The sequence below is a fragment of the Xyrauchen texanus genome, chromosome 12, assembly GCF_025860055.1.
Source record: "Xyrauchen texanus isolate HMW12.3.18 chromosome 12, RBS_HiC_50CHRs, whole genome shotgun sequence".
NCBI lineage: Eukaryota > Metazoa > Chordata > Actinopteri > Cypriniformes > Catostomidae > Xyrauchen > Xyrauchen texanus.
The window spans coordinates 37,131,682-37,156,795 of record NC_068287.1 but is presented as its reverse complement, the minus strand read 5'-3'; the positions used below and the strand labels follow the sequence as shown (position 1 = coordinate 37,156,795).

The window sequence follows — 25,114 nt, the reverse complement described above, 5'->3', positions numbered from 1 at the left end:
TATTTTTTGGTATTAACCTTATAGAACTTAATTTAATATGAGTTTCCTTATGTTGTGTCCTTTATGCTACTATGAAGAAACAAAGGGGAAAACACACGTTTTTTCCCCCCATATGACCACATATAAGTCATAGATAGGCAAGCTTTTATTGAATTTTATCTTTTGGACATGTCAAACATTTGTTATGACACAAAATAGAAAGTTATGCTAATCTATGTAGTTGCGATTTCTTATGACGTAGCATACAGCCAGTGCTGTAGGCTACACAACATTTTTTGCATTTGGTCAGTTTGTGTGTGTGTGTGAGCGTGTATTTATCACTTTGTGGGGACCAAATGTCCCCATAAGGATAGTAAAACCCGAAATTTTTGACCTTGTGGGGACATTTTGTCGGTCCCCATGAGGAAAACAGCTTATAAATCATACTAAATTATGTTTTTTGAAAATGTAAAAATGCAGAAAGTTTTCTGTGAGGGTTAGGTTTAGGGGTAGGGTTAGGGTTAGGGGATAGAATATAAAGTTTGTACAGTATAAAAACCATTATGTTTATGGAAAGTCCCCATAAAACATGGAAACACAACATGTGTGTGTGTGTGTGTGTGACAATTAATAGGGCGTGAGGTTTTGGTTTATCCTGCCAGTCCTATTGCTCTCTAGCCCCATCCCCCCTCTTCAGGACGCTGAAGGAACTGTTTGCTCTGACAGGATTTGCTCACTTGGCTGACTGCTGCAGTTAGACAGACAATAACTCAGTGTGCCTCAGAGGTAAGTAAAACCAGTTTACAAAATCAACGACATTTTACTGTGATGCAGCTTTAATCATGCAATGAGCTGTGTTTATGAGCCTTTTACACAGTTTTTTCCTACGCTAAACTGCAAACAGCGGTCTCGGTTAAAGGATGTGACTGAATCCGATGTTGGGTGTGTGACATAATGGGCCTGCTCGTCTTTATAGTTAAATATATGTATATGCATATTATTTAATTGAACAAATTCATCGATAAGGACGTGCAGATATGCATTATTGCTTTCTTTATACTTTTGCATCTAACGGTTGCACTTCTTTTTGGGGGTTGTTCAACGCTCAATAGTGGCTACCTTTACTTTCATAACATTATTTAGGTAAATGCTATCCTTATCTTGCCGGGGAATCCAATGCATGAACTGCATCTTTGAAATCTCGAGGCAGTTTGACAATAGATGCATGCAACCTGTCATCTTCACCTAGGTGCTGGTGTGGAAAAACCTAGAAGTATTGAGACGGATGGAGGCTGCATTACGTGCTGCACACCGGTGTTTTAAAGTCAGTCTAATTAATTAAAAATCAAACGGTGCCAGCTCTTTTGTGGTTTGTGTGTTGTTGTGGTCAAAAATAATAACAAAACAATAATCAGGGTTTTTGTGCAGCTTCTGCGCTCGCGACGGATCCACATGATTATCGCTTTTGCTGCGGATGAACCGATTCGACGTGTCGCTGATCCACGAGGTGTACTAACGGATTTTTGCTTTCCTTTCAAAATGGTGCATGGTGATATATTTTGTCATGCAATGACACCCTTGTTAACTATACTAAAAAAAAAAACGTTTTTACGGAATGAAAAATTTCTTGACGCACTAAGAGACTGTTGCCCATTTTTCTGTTGGAGCAAGATGCTGACCTTTATACGCCACATGGGGCTTTGTTCCTGAGGCGACTCTACAAACGCGCGAATATAACAGTTGTCTAATGGTGAAATTTGTTTTTTATCGTGTGACATATATGGCATATATATAAGACTTTAACTAAAGAATAAAAATGAGAGGCAACACGCCCGTGCCTTAACATATAATGCATGGTGCATTTCATCTTTTCTTATGTCTTCTCAGTGCTTGACTTTATATGCAATCTGAACATAAAACATATGGCAAAACACACGCGTTTCCCTCCTTTGACTATTTAAAAGGGATACAAGGACTGAATAGACTTAATTCTACATTTTTCAAAGCAGCGGACACACCTATCCCTCCCCCTCCCCTCTCTCTCTACCCCTATCCCTCTCCATCACGGCTGTTGCGCTCGACCACGCACTCATCACCATCCGCGCCATCCTATTGTTCGCTTCGTAAGTACTGTATCTTTTTTTTATTTAAATAAACATTCTGCATTTTTAATTCGAACTGCGACGGTTGAAATAGGTGGCTGAAGCGTGCCTGCGTCTTTCTCACTTCCTCTCCATCACCCATCTCTGCTGATGAGCATGCCACCTGTCTTTATTCAAACTGGTCTTTGTATCGATTGTTCATTTTAAATTGCATAAAGATCACGAAATGAAATTTGGGGTTGCTTTTCAGCAGGCATCTTAACGGAGAGTATTTTCTGGATGAGAAGTTTAATTGAGGCATAAAGGTGGGTTGGATTTCTTCAATACAATTTTGTAGTCCTTTACATAATGTATATGTATTTAGGCTATATAACTGTGGATAACTGAGTTCAAATTAGCTAAGCTTAGATCAATGGCATTTTAAGGAGATCCTTGTAAGATTTGCTAAATCTAATTCATTTTACAAACCATGCAATGATGTGTGTGTTTCCCCTGTCAGCCAACTGATAATCCCTTTTCCATGTTAGAATAGAGGAAGCTGAACACTTTGTCAGTTTAGTCAGATAAGATCATGTGGGTAAGATGGAGATTTTAAGATCATTTTACAGGGCCTTGGTTTGATTGGCACAAAGTAAGGAAACTAAGCATTGCAAGAAATGTTGCTTGAATTTCTCTGAACATAATCTGGTGATACATTGACTGTTGTCCAGCATTACTCTTGGTGAAAGGAAGATAGCTATTTGAAGTCATAGGCAAACTGGTGGTGGTCCCATTTCACAAGTATGCTCCTTTACAAACCTTGTCTCATTGATAGGGCTGTCAATCGATTAAAATTTGTAATCTAATTAATTACATGGTGTCCCGATTATTTAATCGTGATTAATCGCATATACATATATTTGCTGAGAAAGCCCCTCATATAACAATAATTCAATATATAAAGATTATACATATTATATATCAATATATAATATATACATAGTTATCTTTAAAGATTTAAAAATATATATATATATATATATATATATATATATATATATATATATACATATAAAAAAATTCAGATAATTAAGATGCTTTACATTCTTGTAGCAGAAGAGTTAATCATTGATAAGACAATACAAAAAGCGGCTTTAGAATACAATGTATTGTTTACTACCATATTATTGATCATAAGTCAATCATTGGCATACAGTTCACAGCAATCCATTTCACAAGTGAATTTGTCAATTAGTTGGAAATTTATTATGAGGGTTTGTTTAAGAGCCTGTCAATCTACACCTGCGTCAGACATGCTTGTGTAGCGTCTCGGGTGTGTCGCATCATAAACATAAAATTTTTAGTTCACTGTTTCAAGTTAAATATAGTTCAATACTCAATCTTTAAACACATCTTGAGATCCCTTAGTTCGCATTTGCACTCCAAGTATTTTGAACGCAAGAATGTAACATATGTTTGTGTTGTTCTTCCTATTGAAGTGTTTTCTTCACTGTATAAACGGCGTGTTGCTCATACAGCTGACATTTTATTTAATGCCCTCTGGAGTAAACAGGTGGTACTACAAGCTTGCGTTTCTCAGGAATCTTCCTTATTATGGTGCGATTAATTGCATAAATTTTTTTAACGTATTATTTTTTGTCAAATTAATCGCACTGAATTAACATGTTAAATCGACAGCCCTACTCATTGAATAACGTTACTGTACATACATTATTGAAATATAAAGAAAAAAGATTTTTACTGGCTCATTGTACGCAACGCACCAGTTTTCTGTTGAAATGAATTCTAGAAGCGCTACAACATTGACTTTCATTTCTCACAAATAACCAGGCAGATGCGCAAGTCGAAAGTGTCATAAAAGCACTACAGAATGAGTGATTGCTTATGCTATTTGTTTTCCATGTCACTTTTTTATATGACACTATTGATTAGGTTCAGTGTTGGGAGGTTGGTTTTGATTAATTAAAACTTGATGGAGAATTAATCTTTAAAACCTCATCTGTTGGGGAGAAAATTTTAATTATATTTAGTGCTACACAGTGGACATTTCACCTATAATTTGTGTAAAGAGCCACATAATACCATTTTCATGAGATCAGGCTGTACTCTACATCCATACAAATACAGCTAATGGTTTAAGCTTAGTGGTAGTTTAGCTTAGTAGTCCATTAAAAAATCAAAGTGAACATTTAGTTGCCATTTAATCAATATTGTCAAGTAATTCTGAACAGTGTGAATGACAATAATCAGGGTTAAAACGGTTAAATCAGAGAAAGTTAATGTAGAGCATCATGTTTCATACTATTCTTTCTCAGAGGAAGAAAAGGGTTCCCCTCAAGGAAGTGAGCATTAGGGTCCACATTGATTGGATTAGAGGAGCCAGAATTCAGTCATTACCTCCCAATTAGATCTCAGGGATATAATATGCCTCTGCTGTGACCAGAACTTATTATTGGCTTCAACAGATACAACAAACCAGACTCAAAATGTTGTTGGTGTGTTTGAATACAGTGAGTCAGTGTCTCTCTGGCCTGGTAGGCCATATACCACGCTGCGTGCTCTCCAGTCCTGAATTCTCTGATGCACCATGGCAACAGATGACTAACTTCCTGTGTGCAGTGGATTGAGATCTCTTAGCACACACACACACCTGGTTACATACCATATATGTATATTGCTTTTAGATAAAGCTAAATTGAATTTCCAAGTGACAACGATCCCAGATGCCTTCAAAAGGAGGTTTTGTCCGATTTAAAGGGATAGTTCACCCAAAAATTTAAATTCTCTCATCCTTTATTCAGCATCATTTTAGATGTGTATGACTTTCTTTCTTTTGCAGAACACAAATTAAGATTTTTAGAAGAATATTTCAACTCTGTAGGTACATACAAGTGAATGGTGATCAGACCTTTCAAGCTCCAGGAATCACATAACAGCAGCATAAAAGTAATCCATTTGACTCCAGTGATTAAATTAGTCTCTTCTGAAGCAATATAATAGGTGTGGGTGAGAAACAGATCATTTTTACTTTTAATCTCCACTATCACTAAAAGTGAAAGTGGAGATTTATGTAAAAAAAAAAAAAAGGATTGAAATATTCAGGAAAAAGATTGTTTCTCACCCAAAGTGATTGCGTTGCTTCAGAAGACATATGTTAAACCACTGGAGTCTTATGGATTACTTTTATGCTGCCTTTGTGATTTTTGGAGCTTGAAAGTTCTAGTCACTTGCACTGTATGGACCTACAGAACTGAAATATTCTTCGTTCGAAAGAAGGTCATACACATCTGGGAGGCCAAGAGGGTGAATAAATAATGAGAGAATTTTAATTTTAGGGTGAACTATCCATAATTTTGTCCACAAACTAAAGCTCTTTGACCATTTTTAAAGAGTTTTGTTCCCAAACTATAGCCACTTACATGAAAACACACATACTGTATGAAAGCTGTTGATGCAGTTGATAATACATCTCCAATTCTCTACACTGGAGCCAACTGCAATGATTACCAGCATGTGCTTTAAAGCTATCTGCATTCATACACATTCTCCAGACAATGCTGGATGTATATGACCAGGCTGACATTTTCCCCTTCACTCCTACATCTGTACAGCACTTGTTTCTGTAAATGCCAAGTGTCCTTTAAACAGGCTGAATATTTTCATATGCTAAGTGGATCATGCTGTTATCAGCATCATCTGGCAGCTTGACCATTACTTCAAGTCAGTAAGACACACACACACACACACACACACACACACACACACACACACACACACACACACACACACACACACACACACACACACACAGTGACTGCTCTGCCAGTCTGTTAATTTAATGTCCCGATTCAGTTCAGTGAGGCGTGATCTCCATTGCTGAGAGTCTAAGCAAGTCTAGGGCTGCAGGTCTAGAAACAGAGCAGGACAATTGAAAGGTTGCAGCTCTCTACTATATATCATGGATATCTCTCCTGGTTGAGCAGGTTAACACAGGCAAATCACAGCAGATCTCTTTATGAATAAATTTGTTTTTTAGGTTATCCATTTAATGATTAGTGATGGTCAAAGTCATCATAGTTGGTGGGCTGCCTGAATGGTCTTAAAAGCCGAAACATACTCTACGCAAATATGTGAACGCATATGTGTCAGATCACAATTTATAACACAATGCAAGTACTGACAGTAAAGCAAAAATGCATGTTAAGCATGTTCAACAGAATGGAACAGAATGAGACCTGTTTTTAAAAGTTAGACTATTTTTAACTTAATGCACGTCTTAAAATTGCAATGCTCATGGTGGGATGCTATAATGTATAATAGATGAAAAATAGTGTAATACGTAACGCAATGGCCAAAGAAATAAGTCTGAATGTGTATGGCTGCAGCGGCAGTGCTTTAAAGAGGATGAAAGGTCGCTTTACATGAGAGCAACTAAAATCTAAAATAAAGATTCTGGGTAATCTAGTCAATCTGACTAGTCGACTAGTCAGTGGTTGGACGACTAGTTGACCATCGTGACCCATTCCTAGTAATAATGCATATTTCTTATGGTTTCATACATCCATTGAATCCATTGAACCTCATGTGAAGTTTTAGGTAGTGCTTATAAATACAGGTTTAGAATGATTTTGGAGTGGGTTTTAGGTAGTTGATCAGGCTGTTTGCTGCAAGCATGCCACAATATATGAGAGAATATTGAGAATTTTCCAGATTTGACAGCACCTGCCATGTATGTCGCATTTGGAACGTGTAGACATGCAGCCACCACCCTTCCATGATCCTGCTTCCCCAGTGCTGGAGCTCTGTGACGAGCAGAGAGAGAGACAAAGCGAGAGAGAAGGAGAAAGAAACTAAAGCAGAGAGACGAAAATGAGAGGAGGACTGGACACTTCTGAAGTGATTTTGCAATCCGCGTTGCTTGCTGGGATAGACAAAACTAGGTCAGAGGCAGGGAGGCACCCAACTGTGTACGGACAGGGTAGCTAGCAGTCTTTACCACCCTTCAACAACAACCCAAGCACAGGAGAATTATTGTAAACTTACCTACAGATTGTGAAAAGCAAACAAGAATTTCACAATTATTTGACCAAACAAATACTCAATTGAGTGGCATATTGCTCAATGCAAAAATGTCTGTGTACGGGGTTTTATTTTCCTGTCCTACTGCATTGTTGCAAAGGCATTCCAAATTTGTCCCCAAACACTTAAATTACACAGAGCAGAGGGCACTTATGTAATTGGTTTGTCAGGAAAAGTCTGAGAGAGACCCATATATTTTGTGAAACAGAAGTGCTGAGCTGCAGAGGACATTCTGGCTAATTAAATCTTAGGACAGTTAAGGTATGAGTGTCTCTTAAGGCTGTTATTGGGTACAGATATTAAACAACCCAGCATTTGAGTCACATGGCAATGATCTTCCAGATACTACAGACTGAACTAGGGTTGCACAGCATTTGGATCGAAGGTCAAACATACTGGCTGGGTTCTGAGTTGTATGGAGGAATAGATGAGACTAGACAATCTTAGTCATCTGCCTCCATTCTGTTAGCCTGAACATAACAGCTACTTTAATAGGTACAAGAGATCTCCAGAGACCTTTAGATATCTTGATATCCAGACCAAAATACAAAGCCATTTTTCAGTGTGGCCTCAAAATAAAGACCTTTCATATTTTCCATTTTGTTCTCAAATAGCTAAATCTGCTATTACATGTGGTTGTACATTTACAAAACAATTACGACTATTTCCTTGATTGAATTAATTTTTCATAATAAGACCATGGAAACCAGGCATGGGTCAACTGCCTCAATGTATTTGTGGCTTGGAAGGTAAACAAGCAAGCCACGAAACATAGACAGGTAAATGGAAGATTGCAAATAATTACTCTGAAGCCACAAGTGGCTAACAGGATTGTCCATGGTGCAGGGCACTTATATGCACTATTCTCATTTATTAAGGGACAAAAGATAAGCATCTCTCTCAGTCAGAACGATTACATGTATTTTAAAAGTGAGCTGAAGATTCTTAAATACATTTACAGATGAAAAACAAGGCACACTGAACTTTATTTTTGATGACGTGAAAGGTCAGTCGGAAAACATCTATGCCACATCCATAGCTGATATCCTTCCGTAAAATATTTAATAATGCATTTTATCTTGTATACTTGGACAAACAGATGTACATTGTAGCTATCCTGTGCAAAACCCAGATGTAGCGTGATTATAACTGCTTACTGTAAACGTACTGAGTGTTAAACAACCTTTACCTGGGTAATGAAATGTCTTGTTTGTTTGTGAATTAAGGGTGATATTGATGTGAAGTGCAGCTAAATACTCTGAACGATAAGGAGGGTGCTGAAGTTCTTGCATTTTGATTGTGTTTTTGTGTGGAGATTTCATGAGAATGGCTGGCTAGAGCGGTTGCTGTGGAAGCAAGAAAAGTCTTTGTGAGCAGTATGGAGTGTTCATATGTTTACTGACCATGTTTTCGCCTGATTGGTTTTCTAAACCGACTTGTGTCCTTTGGCCAAATTTTCACAGAAAATTGGTACTCCATTGATTTCTCCTCTTTTTGTATCAGCTGGGTTCTGTCAAGTTATGCAGTTTCTTCACGTTTCTCCCATCTTGTTAGCCAGCAGGACTTTATTGCAGGGTTTTGATTTCAAATCATCTTTGTTGTATATTGTCAGATCACTGACACTCACTTAAAGACCTTGACCTTGTTGAAAACACCAGCTCAAACCAGCATGAATTTCCTTGCTGGCCCAGGCTAGTTTATGTTATAGTAGTCATAGTCATGCTGTTCATCGGTTGAAATTGATTTGTGGTCGACCAGTATGATTTTTGTAGTGAAGCTGGTTGAAGTTGGTTAAGAAGCCTGTTGGAGACACCAACATCAAGCAGGACAATTCCATGCCATGGTCATGTTCATCATTGTGGTGATTACATGAGGTTATGAATTTTCATGTCAAGTTCTGATACACTTACAGGAACGCCTACACACTGGTATCTGGTATGCAAGAAGCAGCTGAGCATTTGACAGATGGTCATTTTTTCAGTTGAATAAGCAGAAGTTGGCTAGGGTCAGTTTAGCGGAAAAACACCAGATCTTCATATCACACCATGACCACTGACAAGTTACACAGGGTCATGTTTAACATGCATCAATGGATCAGCTAATGGTATACCAATTTTTTTATGTGGTCACTGGAAATTCCAAATACCACAACTATGGTATCTTGCTTTATTGAATCAAATGGCTGGCTTAATTGGATATTTCACCCAAAAATGTATTTTCTGTTATCATTCCCTTACCCTCATATACCTAACCCATATGGCAGAATGTTAGCCTCAATCACTTTCATTGTATGGAAGAATGATGCAATATAAGTGAATATATCTGAGATGAAATACAATTCTGCTTAAAGGATTAGTTCACCCAAAAATGATAATTCTTTCATGATTTACTTGGATTTAAGCCATCCCAGATGTATATGTCTTATACCCAGAACCGAAATTAAGATTTTAAAAGTAAATTTCTGCTCTGTATGTCCATACAATGAAAGCGAATGGGTGCCGTGACACTGGTGGCTGTTTGACAGTCCAAAAGGTTTATTTAGGCAGCATAAAAGTAATCCACATGCCTCCAGTCGATCAGTGACTGTCTTTTGAAGCAAATCGATAGGTTTGTGTAAAAAAATAAATGGATAATTAAAACTTTATTCACTTTTAAAAACCACTGAAGCTACAATTTAAAGTTAAAAACGTTTTGATTAACAATTTGTTTCTTACACAAACCTATCGGTTTGCTTCAGAAGACATTCATTCGAGTTGTGCGAATTACATTTATGCAGCCTAAATATGCCTTTTGGCATATTCGTCAAACAGCCAGCAGCCTCATGGCACCCATTTGCTTCCATTGTATGGACAAACAGAGCTGAAATATGCTATAAAAATCTTTATTTCGGTTCTGCTGAAGAAGGAAAGACATAAACATCTGGGATGGCTTATAGATGAGTAAATCATGAGAAAAAAATTATAATTTTTATCAATCTCTTTTTATGTTCCATGGAAGAAAGACAGACATACAGGTATAGAACAACACGAGGATGGATACAGTTTTGTTAGTGGGCAGCACATAACCTTACGAATATTTTTTTTTATAGATCTGTCGTGCCGTGGGATTATTTAGCACAGCGTGCTCTGGCAAAATAAGACATGATCTGATAAGAGAGGACAGGGCTGATTGCAGTGAAACACTTGTGATGGCCCAGTCCTCTGGATGTGATGACAGCACACTGCTCTGTGTTTTGCAGCAGAATCACTCTAGAATTCTGTTGTATCATACAGTTGCAGGTTCTACATGCGTGTCTGTCACTCTCTTATCTTGCCTGAAGTTCCTTCATCCCTGAAGTGTTCTCTGTCTTTGTCCTCCTCATCCCTTTGTCTTGCTCTCTGAATTCTTTCTTGTTGCATATTTAGTCTTTGTTGTTCATTTCTCCTTCTCGCCTACTCTCTCTTGTTCTTTCAGCTCTGTGAAAACCCTCACACATTCTCTGTGTGTTTTGTCTTCCTCATTCACTCCGTCCTCTGGTTGCAGTTTACTGTGGGGGTTGAAAGGGAGGTTAGGTCTGGATAACTCTGATACAATTCTGCTAAATAAATTATATCTCAATATTTTTTCACCTTTTGACAAAATTGAATATACTCTCACTTTAATTAGGAACATTATGGTCCTAATAAAGTGCAAGACATGGTCTTATGCTTTTGTAGCCCATATGTCTCAAGGTTCGACATGCATTCTGAGATGCTATTCTGCTCACTACAATTGTACAGAATGGTTGGTTGATGGTCCTTTTTCACCAAAATTGCAATGGTTCTGTAAATCCGTTTATCGGTCCAATGGCAGTCTCCAATAATACGGGTGAAGGTCTCTGCGCGTTACTTTTCCTTTTACGCAACACAACAAGATTAAATGAAATAATTTTTTCTCTTATGTATTACCTCGTTATTTCATCTGACTCCATAAATGAAAAAGGTTTTAATGATATCTGAGCATCATTAAAAGTGAGCGACTGTTTGATTATTCTTTTTAACTCTTTAATTATATTTTACCCGTTCAGATTAGGAAACTATGTCGCTTTGAGGTCCTCATGTGTTTTTCTCTACACTGCGGGTCTCACGATCACAAGCGGCCAGTATTGTATCATCAAACAGAGGTAATTGCTATATACCTAAGATCGGTCACATTCACGTTTACACAACCAAAGATACTTAAATATAGCCCCCATGGAATTGCATACACTTGAATTTAACTTAACGTTTTCTTCAGTAGAGGTCACGGCCACTATTACAGATGTAAACTGACCAACATAACTTCTATTGTAATAGCTTTGGATTGGCCATGCATGGTTTCCCGCGTACACTTATCTGGAGAAACATCAAATTAAAACAGAGGTAAGACACATCCGAATTTAGATTGGTCAAGCAGCATTTGCTGTGCTAAACGGAAATTCCCTTTTTGTCTTTGCAAACCAAGTACACTTGAATTGATGCCAAGTATTAGTCGTCACTAATCTGACGCAGACTTGCGGTAACATACGAATCGTTTAATCTGCTTGGGAAAACAATTTCAGAGTCAGTCAGAATAAAATCAAATGTTTACAATTTATTTACTGGAACCTGCATGTCGGTGCAAAAGGGCTATTGGTAACCGTAGCCTTTTTGTCAGCTGGAACCAGTCTGGCCATTCTCCGTTGACCTCTCTCATCAACAAGGTGATTCCGTCTGCAGAACTGCTGCTCAATGTATGTTTTTTGGTTTTGGCACCATTCTGTGTAACCTCTAGATACTATTGTGTGTGAAAATCCCAAAAGATCAGCAGTTAAAGAAATCCAGCCCATCTGGCACAAGCAATCATGCCATAGTCAAAATCACTGAGATCACATTTTTCCCCATTCTGATGTGAACATAAACTGATGCTCCCTACCAGTATCTACATGATTTTTATTTGTATTAAAACATTTACATTTAAAATGCCATGTGGGGACTCCAGTGAACATTGTTTAGTGATGATACAAATAAATAATTGAATCGTTATGAGTTGGACTGATTCATGGAAATTAATCGAACTTAACAACTGTAAATCTAGGTATGTTATACTTATTTTTTTGCACGTACTGAGAACTATGACTGCTTTATTATACTCTTTTAGCACAGTAAACGGCAGGCACATGTACCGATGATGCAAAGACATGGACTTTCCACATGTCAGAGGCGAGTCCACAAGGATGGCTGTCACCCTAAAAATGAGCTTTGCCACCCCATCTGCCACCCCAGCATAAGTATCCAAATATATTAAATATTATTGTAAGTATATTATAGTGGATGTTGACATTGTGTAGGGGTTTATTCATGTCAAACTGCCTAAACTCTCACTGAACACACAAATGACTACAGACCCATTGATTGATTACAGCAACGGCCAATCACAGCATCGACCAGTCGCCTACCAACTTTTGCAGCTTGGGTTGATGAGCTTATTTACATTCACTGAATGATTATTAGATACATTGCTGTCAGTTATGAGTTGTTATGGGTGAGAGATGTCCTCACCACTTTTTGAAATAGCTTTCGTCAGGTATGTGTATAATCCAGATGAAACATCTCCAGTTCTTGAGGTGGAGTTTCTTTTTCATGAGTATGTGTTTTGACTGTTGAACGGTGATGTAATATGTTATTTTGAATGTTATACGTTTTTCCACAGCTTGCGCTCTTTTCCGTGTCCCCAGTTGTGATGGCCATCTTGGCCATATTGTTTGTGTATGTAGAGTGTGTGTTGTCTTTTTCTCTCCCTTTCTCTTAATCATGCTCAGGTGTGGGTTAACCAGGTGCTGATTGTTGATGGGGCTCACCAGTGCATAGTGTGTTTCCTCACTGTATGAACACACTGCTGCCTCCAGACTCAAGGAGTAAGTCAAGCAAAGATGTTGAAGGTTCAGCTGCTGTTCTTATGGCTGAGGTGGTCATTTGCTGCTGCTGCACCATCTCCCTTCTTGCTGCAAGTGCTTCAGTTTGTACATTAGCTTGACAGATACCCGTGGGTCCAGAGAAGAGGAGATAATCACAGGATTATCTACCTGATCAAAGATGTTTCCTTCCATCTGTTTTGAAGCTGCTCTGCTGCTGTGGCTTGGAAGGACTTCACCGAAGTGGAATTGAAAGCAGCACCTTCAGTGGACTTCAACAGCCATTCCACATGTGGAGGCAATGAAGAGACTGTTATATATTCCTAATCGCTTGTAAAAACAGTGGCACTTTCAAAAGGCTTAAGAGCAGTGGAAAGCTCTGGTCAAGAAAGTGTTTGCCTCTGTGAGTGATGGATGAGTCAGATAGAGTTGCAGTTACAGGCCAATTCTGTTCAATCAGTCTGTTAATCATATAGAATGTACTGTTCCATCTTGTACTTGCATCCTGAACAAGTTTGTGCTCCAGTGTCCCCATTTGTTTCTGTTTGTCTTTCAGCTTGCTGCAGGCTTGCTCACTTTTTTTTTTTAAATGCTCCACAAGCCATCTTACAACTTCAACAGCTCTTTCAATGCCTGTGTTCTTTAATGCAGCATATACTGGTCCACCCATGTTTCTCCTCCAGTAATTTTGCATCAGCCACAATGTTAGCATCATTGTCATGCAAAATGGCACTAATCTTCTCAGAAGGGATTCCAAACGTGACTGTTACTTCTTCCAACCACTCTGCTATGTTGGTTGAATTATGTCTGTCTTCCAGTGGCATGGTGGTAAGGCAGACAGACGTCATCTTCCAGTCATTCCCAATGTAATGGCATGTAATGCCAAGGTAAGCTTCAGTGGCAACACTTGTCCATATATCAGTAGCTAAACCCATTCTGCTGTTGGTGGTGTTTATAGCACTAGTAATTTTTTGGAATGCTTCCTCTCCATCAATTTTGTGAAGTGGGTCCTTGAGGGATGAATGTATCCTGGGTAGAGGTCGACCGATTAATCGGCCGATTTTTAGCATTTTTTACATAATCGGCATCGGCCAATATCCACGCATATCAAGCCGATTATTAGGCAGGCGCATCTGTGGGCAGCCTAGTGTTTTTGTGGAACACGTGTTCGACGCACGCTGCCCCTAGAGTCATTCTCCAGCAGAGTGAGCAGACCTCATCCAGTGCCTAAGGAAGGAGCTAAGTTCCTTGGAGAAAACAGTAAGGATTACATTTGTATAACTTCTTTATATTTAATTAAGAACTTTTGATATTTTACTGCCAACTTCAAGAAAAAACGCGACATGACATTCGGCTACTTTGGATATTGATAGCGTAGTTGAAGTTGCATTATCACAGCAGAAGGGTTGCTATCATGTCACAATAAGTAAGCAAGAATTTTGCAATTACAGACAGTGAATCTGAGACTTTTATTTGTTCTGTTTGTGTGTCTTATATTTGAGAGGGTTGTCACTCAATGCAGAGAAATAAGTAATAAAAAAGATACCAACGCGCTATATGCTATTGAAGGACTGGCTTTGGTAAGCTCGGACGTTATCGCTTCTGCTGTCGGTATTGGAGAAATCAAGAAAATACATTTATTATTGCTATAAAGAGAAAGTTATTTTATCTCGCCAGCCATTTCTATGTATAATAATTCTATGAAACCATTTGCCTGTGATGCAATTCAGCTATTCGCAGTCAGAGAGAGAGAGAGATTTCGTGCACAGCGAGCACAACAAGAGCCCTGCTAAATAAGTGACAGAACTAAACATTCAAAAGTAGCCTGGTTTAGATCTGTGATATTAGTCTGATTTTATTTTATATTTTGCCTTCCAAAGATTATAAAAAGAATATTTATACATAAGCCGCATTCTGTCTAGCACAACTTCCTTCCCTTCACAGCGGTGCACTGACATTTCTCCCTAAAACTCAAACTTAACGTCAGAATCAGCACGATCGGTGATTGTTGTAAAATGCAGTCTAGCTACTGTTGCTAAATTGCGGGACACGTTTAATAATAAAAAGAGCGCAAGAGATACCGTTCCCAAGGTGGCGCATGCTCCGAAACACACCGCAACGAGACAAGCAAAGTATAGGCTATTTTGGGTTTCATGTGCGTGTCTAAACGATCAACTGTACACAAAAATATGTCTAAACGACCAACTTGGAGATTCACTTAAACACAGTTTATGTCTTAAATGGATGTAGTTATTGAAATAGTTGGGAGAAAATATGCTGCATCAGGAGCCTATTAGATCTGAACTCAGTCTTAAAGGGGAAGCATCCTAATAAACATGCTGATGATTGAGCCATTACTGCGAATCAAACAACAAAAGGCAAAGAGAAAATCACTTACAGCTCTTGAATGAATAACTTCTGCATTAATAAGCATTAATCTATCTATGAGAAACTATGCAGTGTTATTTTGCAATTGATTACTTTATTAGATTTCTTTTTAGACCACACCTGAACAGTAATGTTAGTAGACCTTCCTGAAATTAAATCACTGTGCTTATATAATGTTTATCTTTGTTTAATATGTTTATCTTTGTTTAATATATACAAAATATATATATATATATATTTTATAACAAAAAGAACCGTTAAGAATACAGTTGAAATACCGGATCGATAAGCAGTATCGGTAAGAGTAGTAATACCATTAAAACCTTAACGATACCATTCCTAGTTATGCCTGTGCTTCTCTTGGATGCTCTGAATATTGGATTACGTGTCTGGATTGCCCCTTAATTAAAGCTGCATTTGGATCTCAACCTTCGTGTCTCAGAGCAGTTCGTAACACCTGCTTTGTTTATTTAATATATTTGTTATACATTATTTATACAATATGTTTTTACATTATACATTTTTAATTTAAGTGTCAAGTGTTCAATAAATGTATTTGTTGAGAAATTTTGTCTATCTTAAGTAATTATTTGTGTTACATTTTATCTTACAAATAAAAGGTTCAAATAAGAGGTTAAAAACAAGCACATATCGGCCAAAATAAATCGGCTGCATGAATCGGCCATTGGCCGACCCGGATTTCAAAAGATCGGCATCGGCCTGAAAAAACCAATATCGGTCGACCTCTAATCCTGGGTTGAGAATGTTGACCATTTTTGGAATTCTTCACCTTCCACCATTGACATTGGTCAGTTAACATATTCAGGATGGCATCTGTTATTGCATCTTTTGTTATTGCCGGTCACTCGTTCATCAGGACAGTGCGCACACCTGATGTTAAATGTTTTATCTTCTACTCACAGAGCAAATAGATAGAACAGTGCATGCAGGATGCTTGATACATTTCTGAAGCTACAACTGCGCTATTTAAACCGCTTTACTGCCACCTGTGCAGGTGAGAAGAGAAGCTGACAGCTGCACTCTCTTTGAAGCAGATGTATCTCTCATCCTGGACCAGCAACTTCCATTTGTGCTTAAAAATAAATAGCAGGGCATAGATTACATTTAAATAATAATGAAATACTATTAAATGATTTACAATGCTTTAACAAAAATAATAATTTAATCAGTTTAAGTAATAGTATTCAGTGTGTTTTGATGGAAAACAGCTGTTAAATAAAAAGCTGAAAGGGAAAAATAGAGTAAAAAAATAATTTTGAAGAAACTGAAAAAAGAAAGATTATTGAAGGACAAGATGCATCATGATGCATCGAGATTCGAGAATCATTTTATAATTGAATCGTTACCATTTGAATCGTAATCGAATCGTGAGGCCAGTGAAGATTCGCACCTCTATTGCCAAGTATGTTTACACATACAAGGAATTTGTCTTGGGTGACAGGAGCTTCCAGTGCACAACATTACAAAAACAGCAGCAAGATATTTATAATAATAATAAAAAATAAACAAGTTATACACATACATACATACACAGGCACACACATACAGTATATAAATACACACATATGTTGTGCAAATCTAATACAAATCTGTTATGTACAGTGCAAAATACATATCTGTTATGTACAGTTTTTTTTTGTTTTGTTTTTTCAGAGGAATGAAATGGCAGAAGAGGTTGGATGGTTGGATAAATATAAAAAAGACTGAACTTTGTATTGCACATAGTTATTCCTCAATGGGGCAGTTTTAACTTTTCATTAGATGGATAGCCTGATGGAAAAAACTGTTCCTGTGCCTGATGGTTCTGGTGCTCAGAGCTCTGAAGCGTCGGCCAGAAGGCAACAGTTCAAAAAGGTAATGGGCAGTGAGTGAGGTCTAGAGTGATTTTTCCAGCTCATTCCTCATTCTGGAAGTGGCTATGTCTTGAAGGGGGGGCAGGGGGCAACCAATAATACTCTCAGCAGTCAGAACTGTCCTTTGTAGTCTTCTGATGTCTGATTTCGTAGTTGAACCAAACCAGACAGTTATTGAAGTGCAGAGGACAGACTCGATGACTGCTGAGTAGTACTGAATCAGCAGTGCCTGTGGCAGCTTGAACTTACTCAGCTGGTGAAGGAAGTACAACCTCTGCTGGGCTTTTTTCACATTGGAGTCGATGTGTGTCACCCACTTCAGGTCCTGTGAGATGGTAGTGTCCAGGAACCTGAATGACTCCACTGCTGCCACAGTGCTGTTTAGAATGGTGAGGGGGGGGGGGTCAATGTTGGGACGTTCCTCCTAAAGTCCACGATCATCTCCACCGTTTTGAGTGTGTTCAGTTCAAGGTTGTTTTGACTGCACCAGACAGCCAGCTGTTCAACCTCCCTTCTGTATGCAGACTCATCATCATCATCATCATCATCATCTCTGCATCGGAGAGCAACGCGGCTTCTGACGCAGAGGTCTCGACTGGGCTGCCACCTTCGAGGCCAACACGCAGGCCAACATACTTGCCCAGGCCGCCATGAGCGTGGGGCTGGACTGGAACCCTCCATCCTCCCCTCAACCCTTGCGGCTAGATGATTGGTTCATCGGGTCAGGGCACAGCTCACTCTGCACTTGGGTTGTCCTGATCCAGACGTGCTGCAGGAGCTGCGCTCAGCAACTGACCTCACCCTCCGGGCCACGAAGGTCACAGCGCAGGCACTCATACAAGCAATGGCCACCCTCATGGTCCAGGAACGACATCTGTGGCTGAACAGTGGTGTTATTTGCAAACTTCAGGAGCTTGACAGAGGTGTCCTTGGTGATGTAGTCATTGGTGTAGAAGGAGAAGAGTATTGGGGAGAGCACACATCCCTGGGGGCACCAGTGCTGATTGTACAGGTGCTGGAAGTGTGTTTCCCCTGTCTTACAAGCTGCTGCCTGTCCGTCAGAAAGCTGGTAATCCACTGACAGATAGATGTGGGAACAGAAAGTTGGTGTAATTTATTCTGGAGTAGAGCTGTGTTGATGGTGTTGAAAGCCAAACTGAAGTCCACAAAAAGGATCCTTGCATATGTCCCTGGTCTGTCCAGATGTTGCAGGATATGATGCAATACCATGTTGACTGTATCATCCACAGACCTGTTTGCTCTATAAGCAAATTGAAGGGGATCTAGAAAGGGTTCAGTGATGTTCTTCAGGTGGGCCAACACTAGTCTCTCAAATGATTTCATGACCACAGATGTCAGGGCGACAGGTCTGTAGTCATTAAGTCCTTAGATTTTTGGTTTCTTTGGGACAGGAATAATGATTGCGCGTTTGAAGCAGCATTTGACTTCACACTGCTCCAATGATCTATTGAAGATGTGTGTGAAGATGGGGGCCAGCTGGTTAGAACATGATCGAAGACACGCTGGTGAGACACCATCTGGGCCTGAAGCTTTACTCGTTTTTTGTATCTGAAAGACCCGGCTCACATCATCTTCACAGATATTAAGTGTATGTTGAGAAGCAGGAGGGGGGTTCTCATAGCGCGTTTAAACAACACAGCTGAGCCTCTGAATAAAATGCCCAGCAAAATGTACGAATATTCAAAAACCGGGAAAAGATTGCCTGGTATATGCTGCCGAATGTTCAGCAGTTCATCCCTGGTAAAACTGACTGGAAAAATATTACTAAAACACAGGACAAACAAACAAAAACAACAAAAGAACCGAAGAGCCCATCCGTGGCGCCATCTTGTTGTATTTTCTATGTATTAATGTAATTATGTAATATTAACTATGCATGGGCACTAGCTTTGGTGTTGCCACTCCTCAGTCTGCATGCCACCCCCTAAAACAATTTATAGTTCCGCCCCTGCCTAGAAAAACTAGGTACATGGACTGTCCACGCTTAACTGTGTGGACGACGAAATTTGCATCACGCAGTGTGCGAGATGTACTGTTACACAGAAAACTGAAGTACATTTTGGCCTTAATACTGTTCTCCAGTTTCATCATTTACATTTATGTATTTGGCAGACACTTTTATCCAAAGCGACTTACAGTGCAGTTATTACAGGGACAATCCCCCCGGAGCAACCTGGAGTTAAGGGCCTTGCTCAAGGGCCCAACAGTGGCATCTTGGTGGTGCTGGGGCTTGAACCCCCAACCTTCTGGTCAGTAACCCTGAGCCTCAACCACTGAGCCACCACTGCCCCAGAGATGTAATTAAAACATCTCTGTCTTAACACTCTCATACTCGCAAGCTGAAAAACTAGTCTAATAAAACAGTCTTTAGGAAACGTAATTGCTGAATAAAAAGCACATTTATAGCATTGCGATATTGTTCGTCAATATATTGTGAATATTCAGTATATCACCCACGTTTTACTGTTTTGATGCATTAGTGTACTGCGTATCTCTCCCATTCTTTTCACCCTTCCTCTTTCTTCCATTCCCCATTCCCTTTCATCCTTTCTTATTTGCCCTCTCATTCTCTGCCTGCTTATGTGTTTTGAATATTGATGAGGTGAGAGTAGCCTTTCTCTGGCTGCTGACCAAAAACGCATTACAGTTGTCTGTCCGACCCCTGCCCCCTTTAGTCAAGGCCACTCCTCAGCCACATGTCGACTGTCGACCTGTGTTGTCTTAAGAGCCCTCCTCATTCTTGAGGTCTCCCCTTTATTAAACCAACTTTACCATCCATTTCATTCCAGCTTTGCTCATTTTGCTCTGTGCCAAACCCTTAACACAGAAAAGACAAAGAAAGAGAGAGCAAGAAAGATCCACCATCAGATAGAATGGTGGAGGGTTCTTAAAGGGGCAGTGACATACTCTGCCTAGTGCCTCGATTCCCAATAACGATCGTTCTTATTGGTTACTGCTTCCATAATCAGGTGTACATTTATAATAGTTCGGTTACAGTTCAAGGATGGGGGAGGAGGCATGGGTGGTGGGAACTTGCAGTTTGAACAGGCACTCAAAAAAATCTGATTTGAGGAAAAATCTGATTTCTCCTGCAGTGTGAACAAAACTTAAAACATTTAACCCCTCTCTTCAAACCCTCTGGCTTTATCCTGGTAGGTATGTCCACTTTTCACAGTCAAATCAATACCCAAAGGATACAATAAAGTACCTTTTACATTTTTTTACATATTTCACTTTAAATAATATCAGATTATGAAAGTGATTGTGAATGCCGTTTCATGTCTACTCTAAAGGAATTTAAGGGAAAGTTATTTTTCGTAACTATGCTCTTAGTTGAAATGCTGGTTTCCAATAATTTGGTGCTAGTCTCACAGATGGAGCAAAACCATACTGTTCCCCAATTAAAATTGGGCTTAGCTGTTGAAGCTGCTGAACCTTCATGGTCTTTAAGATGAAGACACCAGCACACCAGCTTCCTAAAAACATATACTTTGATCAGCTTGGCTGGTCTTTCTAGTTGTGTTATCCTTTATGGTTTATCTTTTTTTGAGCAGTTCAGCTGTTGCTCCCCAGTTTGTGTTTTCTGACAAACATTTTTGGTAAATAAATCATTACCTGATGATGTAGTGATGGTTGCTGCTGCTTATCTAGTTCTGGACTGTCTGTGTGCGCAGATGGTTTCTAAGCACTGTTTACTAATATCACAGCTCACTCTGAATAATGAATGAGGGGCCTGATGAATTCATGCCTGCGGGAATCAGTCTTACATTTGCACCACCCATGCCTAAGGGAAACCCTGGACTCTGAGAATTTACAATAGAAGGTGAAGGAGGCTCCTTGGGGTTTTTTAGAACAGTGCTCCCCCAAACAAATCTTCAGTGCATTTGTGCAATCATGATATCAAGTAAAACAACCTCCAGGCACAACGCTATAATATAATATTCAAAGGCCATTTTAGCTCTGAACTAAAGCTCCTGGCCTGTGCCAGGACATAAATGTTCAGTCACATACCACCAAGCATGGACTCCAAAGCTTTCTCTGTACCTTCCTGCTTGTCACTGCTGACTTTGAGGATGATGTAATTGACAATGTTAACCCATCCCTGCAGCTTTAGCACTATTTTGAGCTCCACAGCACTTCTTGCCTAAAACAACTTGCTTTTCATTATGACCCTCACATCCAGATTACCTTGCTCTGTGGACTACTTGCAAAATATTTGCGTATCTGTTTGCATATGCACTAGGGTGTAGATGTTCTAATAGCTGTGCTGGGACTGCATAGATACTGGTTTGGCTTAATCTTCCATGCTGAAATGAACAGCCTATGGGACCAGCATAAGCGACATGGCATGCTGTTGTCCAAACCAAGCTTTTTAACTAGCTTAGCCAGCAAGACTTCCATGGTCAGCCATCTTCACTACAAAGACCTTGCTGGTCTGCCTAGGCAAGTTTTGCTGGTGTAAAACATGGTTAGGCTGGTCCAGCTAGATCAACGCCAAACCCTTTTCTGCATGGCAGAGAGAGGTGGACTCAAATTGGCTTTGTGTCAGCCACTTATTGGTTTTCTTCATCGATGAAGACCATGCATTCACACTGTCATTAGTCTTATTCCAACACACCAAGTAGCATCACCAGAAGCAGTTTTTTTAGACAGAGGTCTCCAACCACTTCCTGCCTTAACGATGTTTCCTTTTCTTGTGTGTATTGCATTTTGGATGCGTTTAGGTTTGTTTAATGTGGAAATGCATGGCCTTCATTTTGAATGGTGACATTCAATCAGCATGCATTACATTAAACTGAATTTAATGCTGCATATCTACAGTATGTATCGTAGTCTGATAATACTTAAAAGTTTTCTTTTTTTTTTTTCTGTACAGACTGAAATCATCTCAAAATGGATCATCAGGACCACATGAATTCTGGACAGGTGGGTGACTCTCCGCACTCTCCTGGGAACAACATTGCATCTGGTGTAGCCGACATCAATGCTGTTCATCAACTGGACTTGAAGAACGGGACAGGAGCACATATGGGATATGGGGTTGGTCCAGTAAAAGGTTAGTTATTGTACTGTTGTAAGAAGCTGATAAATATGGCAAAACCCTTTTTACCACAATACAGAGGTGTTGAGTAAAACTCATGGCAGTGTGTTTCTCGTTATGTCTCTTCTCTCATACTGAGAAACCTGACATATATGCTGACCGTAACAGCACTTAGCCATGTGTCATTTTCAAAGATCTGTGAATGTTTGAATTCATCCAGGTAATTGCAAACTGACTATTTTTCATTTGTTGAAGGCAAACTCTAAAGATCTTTAACCAGGCTAATCCAGTCTTATATGATTTTAGATGCACTCCAAGCCTAACCTGCTGACAAGTGTCATAACCAGACTGGAAAACCAGCTAAGACCCAGCAAACCATCTTAGGCTGTCTTTAAGTTGTTCAACGGTGATAAAGGTGTAAAACCTGTCTTATGTTGGACACTAATCCAGGGGATCTGTACAGGAGTTGTGGCACATGAAACCAAGCATATTTTAACAACTTAGAGGTGCTCTCAACCTTGAGTGAGCCTGTCCTCCTCACGTGACTCCGTAGGTTGTTCTTTTGCCTTAATATTAAAAAAAATATATATATATATAATTATATTTGCTTGCTACTTGTAAAGCGACCTAGATTTTGTAGAATGGTGCTATATAAAATACATTTATTGTTATTATTATTATTATTATTATTATTATAACATTCACCACTAATGGCTTAGCCTCACCCAGGAGTTCCTGTGCCACTACAAAATGCCCTTTTTTAAATATATGTTTTATGCTGGAAGATATTGCTGATTTCATCATATTATTTCTAGGTTTACTTCTGCTTTGTCCTGGATTCGTGCCCATGTCTTTCTGTTAAGGTTGGCGTTTGGTTAAAATAGGCAAAATCACAATTTCCATCATTATTGAGGTAAATTTAACAATGATTTTGAGTCATTGGGTAGAATTTAAATTCCAGGGAATCACCACCACCAGATAACCATTGAAGGAACTTGAATAAATAGTGATTTGTCTTCAACAGATGGAAAATGGTTGTGAGTTCAATTGCTTATGAATAGCTTCTACAAGACATTCTATCCTCACTTGCATTGTGTGTTCAGTTTAGCTATGGTCTATGTTGGGAACAATTATAATTGTTCATCGACCAGTTTTTGATACTTTTGGATGGATGGATGGATGGATGGATGAGGCTCTGATATGTGAAAATTCTGTTGATCCTGGTTTACAACAAAATTATTATTTGCCTTACCTGCTTTGGATTGTTCTGGCACAAATGACAACCTTTCAGAAAGCCGCAGGCTCCCTCAAAGAGCACAGCAGAATTCTTCTTATCAACCAACAACCTTAAATTCCAGACAGGGAACACTCAATAGTGTTGGCAGAAGTCAATGAAGCAGAATGTCTCAGAAATGACAAATTCTGTAGATTTCGGAGGATGTATTTTGCTGATAGCCAGTTTAAAAAACAGTGCAGCACTGGCTTGGCCATTTAGAAATGACATTTTGGCAATTATATTTCTACAAGTGTAAGTAAAACCAAGGTTAGTGTAGCGATGTAACACTCAAGGATATACGTGTTTACACTGTTTGCTTTTTGATCCACCTCAAGTTCTTAGCTGTTCAAACTAAAAATGTACCACTATTTCATAGAGAATACACATAATAAAATTCCTGAAGTGACCATCCAAAAGCCAGTTGTGGAGGTCTCCAAACCCAAGTTTCCTCTCCTTGATAAAGATGTCCCATTGGGTATGGCCCTACAACTGTGCTTCTCAACCCTACAACATTGCTACCTTGCTGGACTGTACTGCCTATTACTAAGCATAATGGAGCTTAATGGAGTTTCCCCTGATTCCATAGCTTTTCATTATGTTACTGATTCAACTTTCAGTTTGGCATCAGCTTTGGTTTACTTTCCTTTACTTCCCAAGAATGGTGTGATGTATACATAGTACTATATATAGTACTATTTAGGTCAAATGTGGGTATAATGATCAGCAAATATTAATAAAGCAACAAATGGCATTTACAGCTTACAGAGGCTTTGAGAATTGCATAAGTTTTTGTTATAAAAGCCAGCTTCTCATATTTCTGCTTTGACAGTGGTCACATGAGAGTTCAAGAAGCAATTTGGAGTTTTTTAGCCATTCATCATCTGCTGCTTTTCTTCTGTTATTTTCTTAATGCCTATTAAAGGGATAGTTCATCCAAAAATGAAAATTCTGTTATCATTTAATCACACTTATGTTATTACAAACCCTTTTAAATTTCTTTATTTCATTTTAGGTAGAATAACAGCTTCAGTCACTGTTTACTTTCATTGTATGGAAAACAAAAAGATGCAAAGAATTGAGAATAACATACTGCCTAACTCCTTTTGTGTTTGCCGTCTGAACTAGGGATAAATGTTGACAGAATTTACATTTTTGGGCAAAATTTCCCTTTAAAACTAAAGGTGCATTAACCTTTTTTTTTTTTTTTTTTTTTAAGAGAGAGACCCGGCAACCATAAAAATGTATGCTTTGCTATAGATCGCAATAAGTTTCTATTACATGTGACATCAGTGACAAAATTCCCAATAATAATTTAGTTTTATGGACAAGCAATACACCTGGATCCTCAGAACTGACCTTGACATGTACCTAGAAGCTTATTGGAAACATAGCAGTTACTTTTTCCCTGATGCTGTGATAGCCTAATGTAAATTGTTACAGAAATGATACAGTAAAAGCTACATG

General features: G+C 38.9%; 1 protein-coding gene across 8 annotated transcripts in view; it reads left to right on the top strand.

The window, feature by feature from the left end:
• The first annotated feature begins 492 nt into the window (after positions 1-492).
• Positions 493-25,114, top strand: part of maptb (microtubule-associated protein tau b) — a 46,693-nt gene continuing 22,071 nt past the window's right edge. For 3 of the 8 annotated variants that reach the window (XM_052138674.1, XM_052138673.1, XM_052138667.1), the window contains exons 1-2: positions 497-765; positions 22,210-22,389. In XM_052138674.1, coding sequence (XP_051994634.1) covers positions 22,227-22,389 — 163 coding nt within the window. In that variant the 5' untranslated portion in view covers positions 497-765; positions 22,210-22,226. Of the gene's footprint in view, positions 766-2,023; positions 2,103-2,235; positions 2,387-22,209; positions 22,390-25,114 lie in introns of those variants that run through there. The other 5 variants (XM_052138671.1, XM_052138670.1, XM_052138675.1 and 2 more) reach the window with 5 other exon arrangements.